This window comes from Nansenia antarctica, assembly GCF_963989245.1.
Source record: "Nansenia antarctica genome assembly, chromosome: 20".
In the NCBI taxonomy this organism is placed as follows: Eukaryota; Metazoa; Chordata; class Actinopteri; order Argentiniformes; family Microstomatidae; genus Nansenia; species Nansenia antarctica.
In genome coordinates, this window is record NC_137693.1 from 1,275,667 (window position 1) to 1,284,887 (window position 9,221).

The 9,221-nt window shown below is 50.6% G+C and overlaps 1 protein-coding gene across 1 annotated transcript; it reads left to right on the forward strand.

Moving 5' to 3' along the window:
- Positions 1 to 462: 462 nt before the first annotated feature.
- On the forward strand, positions 463 to 8,465 carry LOC308174731 (actin-binding protein WASF3-like; the record flags this gene model as incomplete). The annotated part of the gene is made up of 8 exons (XM_080549834.1): positions 463 to 595; positions 1,751 to 1,885; positions 2,266 to 2,419; positions 2,940 to 3,057; positions 3,574 to 3,746; positions 4,884 to 5,165; positions 7,463 to 7,839; positions 8,308 to 8,465. 8 exons carry the CDS (start codon positions 463 to 465, stop codon positions 8,463 to 8,465), a joined length of 1,530 nt encoding a protein of 509 aa, XP_080405960.1.
- Positions 8,466 to 9,221: the final 756 nt, after the last annotated feature.

The following is a 9,221-nucleotide window of genomic DNA, read 5'->3' on the forward strand; positions in this document are numbered from 1 at the left end:
AGAGCAGACAGCACTAATAGATCTCAGGGCAGACAGGACTAATAGATCTCAGGGCAGACAGGACTAATAGATCTCAGAGCAGACAGGACTAATAGATCTCAGAGCAGACAGCACTAGTAGATCTCAGAGCAGACAGGACTAGTAGATCTCAGAGCAGACACGACTAATAGATCTCAGAGCAGACAGGACTAGTAGATCTCAGAGCAGACAGGATGTGTGTGTGTGTGTTCCCTCCAGGTGTGTGTGTTATTAACAGTGTGTGTGTGTGTGTGTGTGTGTGTTCCCTCCAGGTGTGTGTGTGTGTGTTCCCTCCAGGTGTGTGTGTGTGTGTGTTATTAACAGTGTGTGTGTGCGTGTTCCCTCCAGGTGTGTGTGTGTGTTATTAACAGTGTGTGTGTGTGTGTGTGTGTGTTATTAACAGTGTGTGTGTGTGTTCCCTCCAGGTGTGTGTGAGGTGCAGCCATGCCGTTGGTGAAGAGGAGCATCGAGCCCAGGCACCTGTGTCGCGGGGCGCTGCCAGACGGGGTGACCAGTGAGCTGGAGTGCGTCACCAACAGCACCCTGGCCGCCATCATCAAACAGCTGGGAGGACTGAGTACGCCCCTCTTCTCTACTCTGTCCTGTTGTGTTGTGTTCTGGTTGTATTTGATTGTATTTGATTGAATCTGGTTGTATTTGATTGTATTTGGTTGTATTTGACTGAACCTGGTTGTATTTGATTGTATTTGGTTGTATTTGGTTGTATTTGATTGTATTTGGTTGTATTTGGTTGTATTTGGTTGTATTTGATTGAATCTGGTTGTATTTGGTTGTATATATATATGGTTTGGTTATGTAGGGCGGCTGTGGCTCAGGAGGTAGAGCCACCGTCTAATGATCGCAAGGTTGGCAGATTGGCGGTCCAAGCCCCGGCTGGCCACATGTTGAAGTGTTCTTGGGCAAGACGCTGAACCCCAAATTGCTCCCAGTGAGCGGGCCGGCACCTTGCATGGTAGCTTGCCGCCATTGGTGTGTGAATGGGTGAATGAGAGGCCGTTGTAAAGCGCTTTGGATAAAGGCGCTATATAAGTGCAGTCCATTTATATATGCAGGGTTCCCACGGGTCCTTGAAATCCTTGAAAGTTTGTGAATTTGAGACAAAGAAATCAAGGTCTTAAACGTTTTTGAAAATAGACATGGGTCATTGAAAGTGCTTGAATTCCCCTCTCTCTCTCTCTAAAAAAATAAATATATATATTCAAAAATGTTTTACTTAGCTCGTCAACTAGTAAATAAGTCTCTGTATTGCTTAACTTTACACATATTTCACAATATATTGTTTTGCTGTGCTGTGGTAGAGAAGGCAAGAGACCATCTAGTGTTCACACATTCAAGCCTCTCTTTTTAATTGTTGTCTGTGAGCGGATAGTTCCTATTATATAAATTCTCATCTAGATCTGTCTCTAACTATACCGTGTTGGTTCCTTGAATTTGAGGGAATTGAGTCTTGAAAGTCCTTGAAAGGTGCTTGAATTTGATGTTTCAGAAGGTGTGGGAACCCTGTATATGGTTGTATATGGTTGTATATGGTTGTATTTGGTTGTATTTGGTTGTATTTGGTTGTATTTGATTGTATTTGGTTGTATTTGATTGTATTTGATTGTATTTGGTTGTATTTGATTGTATCTGGTTGTATTTGGTTGTATCTGGTTGTATCTGTTTGTATCTGGTTGTATTTGATTGTATCTGGTTGTGTCTGGTGGTGTTCCAGGTCGCCATGCAGAGGACATCTTCGGGGAGCTGTTCAACGAGGCCAACAGCTTCTACCTCCGCATGAACGGCCTGCAGGAGAGAGTCGACCTGCTGGCTGTGAAAGTCACCCAGCTGGACTCCACTGTGGAGGAGGGTAGGTGGAGGAGGAGGGGGGGTGTAGGGTGTAGGAGCTATTGTGTAGGGTGTAAGGGCCTAGGGTGTGTAGGGTCTGGGGTGTAGGGACTAGGGAGTAGGGTGTAGGGGCTAGGGTGTAGGGCCTAGGGTGTAGGGTGTAGGGACTAGTGTGTAGGGGCTAGGGTGTAGGGCCTAGGGTGTAGGGTGTAGGGGCTAGGGTGTAGGGGCTAGGGTGTAGGGGGCGGGGCTAGTGTGTAGGGGGCGGGGCTAGTGTGTAGGGGCTAGTGTGTTGACGCTAGGGTGTAGGGGCTAGTGTGTTGACGCTAGTGTGTAGGGGCTAGGGTGTAGGGGCTACTTTGTAGGGCCTAGGGTGTTGACTGTGTCCCCTCTGCCCTCCAGTCTCTCTGCAGGACATCAACATGAGGAAGGCCTTCAAGAGCAGTACCATCCAGGACCAGCAGGTGGTGTCGCGCAACTCCATCCTCAACCCTGTCATGGAGATGTACCACCGCTGTGACAAACCTCCACCCCTCAACATCCTCAGTCCCTATAGGTCAGTCTCTAACATTGTCAGTCCCTATTGGTCAGTCCCTATTGGTCAGTCCATTTGGCCGGTCTCTAACATCGTCAGTCCCTATTGGCCAGTCCCTATTGGCCAGTCCCTCAACATCGTCAACTCCTATTGGCCGGTCTCTAACATCCTCAGTCCCTATTGGCCAGTCCCTCAACATCCTCAGTCCATATTGGTCAGTCTCTAACATCCTCAATTCCCATTGGCCAGTCTCTCAACATCCTCAGCTCCTATTGGCCGGTCTCTAACATGCTCTGTCCCTATTGGCCAGTCCCTAACATCCTCAGCCCCTTTAAGTCAGTCTCTAACATGCTCAGTCCCTATTGGTCAGTCCCCCAACATCCTCAACTCCTATTGGCCAGTCTCTAACATCCTCAACTCCTATTGGCCAGTCCATCAACATCTTCAACACACATCACACACACACACACACACACACACACACACACACACACACACACACACACACGGTGTCTGAGATGATGTGTGTGTGTGTGTGTAGGGATGATAAGAAGGACGGTCTGAAGTTCTACACCGACCCGTCCTACTTCTTCATCCTGTGGAAGGAGAAGATGCTGCAGGCCACCGAGAACAAGAGGAAGGAGAAGCGCAGGCAGAAGGTGTGTGTGTGTGTGTGTGTGTGTGTGTGTGTGTGTGTGTGTGTGTGTGTGTGTGTGTGTGCGTGCGTGTGTGTGTGTGTGTGTGTGTGTGTGTGTGTGTGTGTGTGCGTGTGTGTGTGTGTGTGTTTGTATGTATTGGCTCTTCTCAGACTCTCTACCTAGCTCCCAAACTTCCCTCTCGCCCTACCTCCATCTCTCTCCCTCCCTCCATCTTTCACTCTTTCTCCCTTCCTCAATCCCTCCCTCCCTCCATCCCTCCCTCCATCTCCCTCCCTCACTCCATCTCTCCCTCACTCCATCTCTTTCCCTCCCTCTCTCCCTCCCTCTCTCCCTCCCTCCATCTGACTCGCTCCCTCCCTCCCTCCTTCCATCTCTCCCTCCCTCCCTCCCTCCCTCCCAGTTTGACAGGATATCAGGATGACCTCCCAGGGGGAGAGAGAGAGAGCAGGCGATAACAGGGTGTGTGTGTGTGTGTGTGTGTGTGTTTCACCTGTGTGTGTGTGTGTGTCTCTCCAGGAGCAGAAGCAGGTGGAGGACCCGGGCCGCGAGGTGAAGAAGATCCGGAAGGCGCGGAACCGCCGGCAGGAGTGGAACATGATGGCCTACGACAAGGAGCTGCGCCCCGACACCCGGCTCACACCCTCCCCCTACCACGGCATGTCCTCCGAGGGCTCCCTGTCACCTGACAGGTACACACACACACACACACACACACACACACACTCACACACACGCACACACACACACACACACACACCCTCCCCCTACCACGGCATGAGCTCCGAGGGCTCCCTGTCACCTGACAGGTACACACACACACACACACACACTCACACACACGCACACACACACACACACACACACACCCTCCCCCTACCACGGCATGAGCTCTGAGGGGTCCCTGTCACCTGACAGGTACACACACACACACACACACACACACACACACACACACACACTCACACACACGCACACACACACACACACACACACACCCTCCCCCTACCACGGCATGAGCTCTGAGGGGTCCCTGTCACCTGACAGGTACACACACACACACACACACACACACACACACACACACACACACACGTATATACACACACACACACACACACACACACACACCCTACCCCTACCACGGCATGAGCTCTGAGGGGTCCCTGTCACCTGACAGGTACACACACACACACACACACACACACAGATGCATGCAAGCACGCACGCACACACGCACGCACACAGGTGAAACATGCACACACACACACACCCACACACACATTGTGCTCTCTGCTGCCCCCTGCCTGTGGATCAGAGGCGGTGTTGTCCTCCAGCCTGTCTGCTGTTACTGTGTTGTCAGAATGAACCGCTGGTCTGTCTGACCAGCTGTACCCCCCATCCACAACCATACCTCCCTCTGTGTCTCCACTCACTCTCTCTCTCCTACTGTCTCTCTATCTCTCTCTCTCTCTCTCTCTCTCTCTCTCCTCTACCGTATATCTCTCTCTCCCTTTCTCTCCCTCCTACTGTCTCTTTCTCTCTCTCTTTCTCTCTCTCCTACCATATCTCTCTCTCTCTCTCTCTCTCCTACCATATCTCTCTCTCTCTCTCCCTCCTACTGTCTCTCTCTTTCTCTCTCTTTCTTTCTATCTCTATCTCTCTCTCTCTCTCTCCTACCGTATCTCTCTCTCTTTCTTTCTATCTTTCTCTCTCTCCCTCCTCTACCGTATCTCACTCTCTCTCTTTCTCTCTCTCTCTCTCTCTCTCTCTCCCTCCTCTACCATTATCTCTCTCTCTCTCTCCCCCCCCCATCCCCCCCCCTCCAGGTCAGGCCTGTCAGATGAGATGTCCTACCCCACCAGTCCCAACCACCCTCCCCAGGACGGGGGTGTCCTGGGAGGAGGAGGAGGGGTGGGGGGCGTGGAGGGGATGGAGCACCTGACCGCGCCCAACCAGACCCAGTCCCTGGACCGCGTCTACAGGCCCCTCCCCTCCGCCGTCGCGTCCACCGCGCGCCAACACTCCCTGGGGAGGGTCCAGCCGCACGGCCCCCCGCCCTGCGACCCCGCCCTCAACGGCCCGCGCCCCGCATCCACCAAGGAGCCCAGGTCGGCCCCCCCACCACCTCCCCCGCTGGTCCCAGAAGACACAGCGCTCTATATTAGCGCTCTATATTAGTGTTATATGCAGGGTTCCCACGGGTCCTTGAATTCCTTGAAAGTTTGTGAATTTGAGAAAAAGAAATCAAGGTCCATAGACATGGGTCATTGAAAGTGCTTGAATTCCCCTCTCTCTCTAATATATATACATATATATATATGCAGTGTTTCCTCCAGGAATTTTTACAATGGTGGCGGGTGGCCGTGACTGCGCGCGCAGCGCGCGGAATTTTTTTCGCGCGCGCACGAAACGCGCACGCGCGCTCAAAACAACTTTTTTATTTTTTTTTCTAATCACAGCCAAAACTAGAGGATGGCCCAAAAAAATATATATGAATATACAGAATATAAACTTGTGACTGACAGTCACATACACACACAAAGATCATCAGCTATAATATAATACGAAGTAGGCCTACATGAGCACAAAAGCGGCTAACGTTACTGATTAACTGTTTACTGTAGTGCAGAGAGATGGTAGTCGTAGGCGGCGTATCAAATGACAAAGCTAAACGTTTAATGAAGGACATGAACGATTGTCAACAACACACTCAAGCAGTAAATAGAACAGTCTAAACAACTTGGGTACTACGGACGGAACAATAGTCTCAACCTATAGTTCCGTGCGTGAATTATGTCAACCCACCACATTACAGAAGTAAAATCATAGTCAGATGGAGCATTCGGTAAACAGCTGAGTATCAGCTGAGTTAAAGAAAACAAACTCTTACCTTTGATGAGACCCACATGAGCCCTGTTTTCCCGTACTTCTCCCGTGTGTCTCTTATTGTCCAAATGTTCCCTGAATTTTAGCTGCATGTTTTTCCAGCATGTAATTCTGTTGTCAATAAAAAAATCGTCTCCCCTTATTTTCCCCTTGACAATACTGTGTCGTTGCTAAAGTGACGGCACATAAGAATCGTTTTTTGACTTGCTAATGTCTGCTAACGTAGCACTTGAAACTGGCGCCGGTCTCTGGACTGCAGCTGCTCCCGCGTTAGCATTAGCATCCATCTTTTCTTCTCCCTTCTCACCGTCACGAGCTCAAATGACACTTGTCAGCCGATCTAACTCTTAACACTCACTTACAGGACTTCTGACACCATGTCGTGTTATTCTATTAAACATACACGTGAGTCCTTCTGTAAGTGTCTTTATTTTAACTCGCTCTGTAAGCTCTACAATACCGGTCTCTTGTTGTCTCGTCGTAACCTGCCCACCTGACCTGGGGGGTATTCCATCAACGTCGCTAAAGGAAAATCCTGGCTTATTTTTGATAACTCTCGCGAGACCTATCAGAATATGCCTGGATATTTGTAAGAACTCTCACGAGATTTATCAGACTAAACCTGGATTTTCCCTTTAGCGATGTTGATGGAATACCCCCCGGATGTCACTACGGTGGCCTGTACACAATAACAATAATACCACAGTTCACATTTAGACCAATCAGGAGCCCTTGTGTCACGTCGTCAACTGAATGTCATTAATCTGATTTTGGATCAGCGGTTAGAGAGAGATGGGCGTGGATTTAGGTGCACTTTTAGTCAACATCCATTATAGCGCTGATCTAGGATCAGATATATTTTAATCAGCTAAAATGTTCGTTTTTTTTTTTTTTTTTTGGAGAACTTGTTTTTTTTTTTTTTTTGTGGACTGAATCAATTCGTGGCGGAGGAAATTCCATCGTGGCGGCCCGCCACCAATAAATGCATGTAGAGGAAACACTGTATATATATATATATTAAAAAATGTTTTACTTAGCTCGTCAACTAGTTCTGTCTCAAACTATGCCGTGTTGGGTCCTTGAAAGGTGCTTGAATTTGATGTTTCAGAAGCTGTGGGAACCCTGTATATAACACACAGCGCTCTAGATTATTATTCTATATTATTATTGTTGTCATATTGTTATTATTGTATAGTATTATGATATTATTGTTATTATTGTATAGTATTATGATATTATTGTTATTATTGTATAGTATTATTATATGATTGTTATTATTGTATAGTATTATGATATTATTGTTATTATTGTATAGTATTATTATATGATTGTTATTATTGTATAGTATTATTATATGATTGTTATTATAGTATAGTATTATTATACAGTATGTGTGATAGTCGCAGCTGTAGTGGTGACACAGCGCTGGACCAGAGAGAGAGTGAAGAGAATCAACGGAAGTGTTTGTTTGTTTGTTGTGTGTCTCTGACTCCTATCCTCTCGTCTCATTGGTCCACAGCGGCCACCACAAGCTTCCAGAGCACCTGATCCCCCCGGCGCCCCCTCCCCCCCCGCCCCTCATCCCCTCGGCCCAGACGGCGTTCGACAGCACCTCCCTGCCCCCCTCCCTCGGCCCGGGGACCCACGCCGCCCTGTCCCGTCCCTACAGCCCCTCACCCCCCCCGCCCCTGCCCTCCGGCTACACCCCCTCCCCGTCCCACCCCGCTGGTGCCGGGGGTCCCCCCGTGGCCCCCCCTCCCCCGCCCCCCGGCCCCCCCGCCCACGGCCCCTCCCCCGGCCGGGCCATGCACACGGGAGACACGCTGCCCAGGAAGGGACAGGCGGCCGCGCCCATGACCGACGCACGCAGCGACCTGCTGGCAGCCATACGCAGAGGTGAGGGGGGGGGGGGTGAGGTGAGGGGGGGGGGCAGAGGTGAGGGGGGGGTGTGTGCCTGCTAGCAGCCATACGCAGAGGTGTGGGGGGGGGGGTGTGTGTAAGTAATGGTATGTTTGTGTGTGTTTGCAACGGCGTGTGTGTGTGTCAGTTGTGTCAGTAGCGATGTGTGTGTGTGTAATGGTGTGTGTGTATAACGGTGTGTGTGTGTGTGTGTGTGTGTAACGGTGTGTGTGTGTAATGGTGTAACGGTGCATGTGTAACAGTGTGTGTGTGTGTGTGTTTGCAACAGCGTGTGTGTGTAACATTGTGTGTGTGTGTGTGTGTGTATAACGGTGTGTGTGTGTGTAACGGTGTGTGTGTTTGCAACAGCGTGTGTGTGAGTGTCTAACGGTGTGTGTGTAACGGTGTGTGTGTAACGGTGTGTATATAACGGTGTGTGTGTGTGTGTGTGTGTGTGTGTCTCAGGTATCCAGCTCAGGAAGGTGCAGGAGCAGCGTGAGCAGGAGGCCAAGAAGGAGCCGGTGGGCAACGACGTGGCGACCATCCTGTCCCGCCGCATCGCCGTGGAGTACAGCGAATCAGACGACGACTCGGAGCCCGAGGAGAACGAGTGGTCAGACTGAGGAGGGGGGAAGGGGGGGGAGGTGCGAGGAGGGGTTGGGGGGGGAAGGGGGGGGGAAGGGGGGTTGGGGGCGGAGGTGTTAGGGGGGTACAGCCGTGGAGTACAGCGAATCAGTGACGACTCTGGAGGGGCTGGAGGAGGACACACACACACACACACACACACATACACACACACATGCATACAGACGCACACACACACACACACTCACGCATACACAGCACATCTCAAGGGAACGCATCCTTTATCCAATCAGATATAAGGAGGGAAGTGTGTGTGTGGGGGGGCTGGGGGGAGATGGGTGAGGGAGAGGTGTGAGGGGAGGGGAGAGGTGTGAGGGGAGGGGGGTCGAGGAGAGGTGTGAGGGAGGGTTAGGGGGTATGTGAGGATAGGTCAGGGGGGGGGGGGTGTGTGTGAGGGTAGGGGAGGATGTGGTGTGTGTTTGGGGTCGGTTTGGGGGGAGTGAGAGGGGGTTGGAGGGATGTGAGGATAGGTGGGAGGGGGAGATGTGTGAGGGGAGGGGGAGGTTAGGGGGGGGTTTGAGGGAGGGAGGGGAGATATGAGGGGGGTTAAGGGGGAGATATGGGGGGGGTTAGGGGGGGGTGAAAGCAAGCACAGCAGACGTATACGTCCATATATGATATAATAATATAGTATAATATAATATATGACTTCTGGTCCAGTAACAGTGTGTCAGTCGTTAAGCTGTGGTGATGCTGTCGTTCAATGCAAGTTGTGTTTCCAGTGTTTGGTTTTC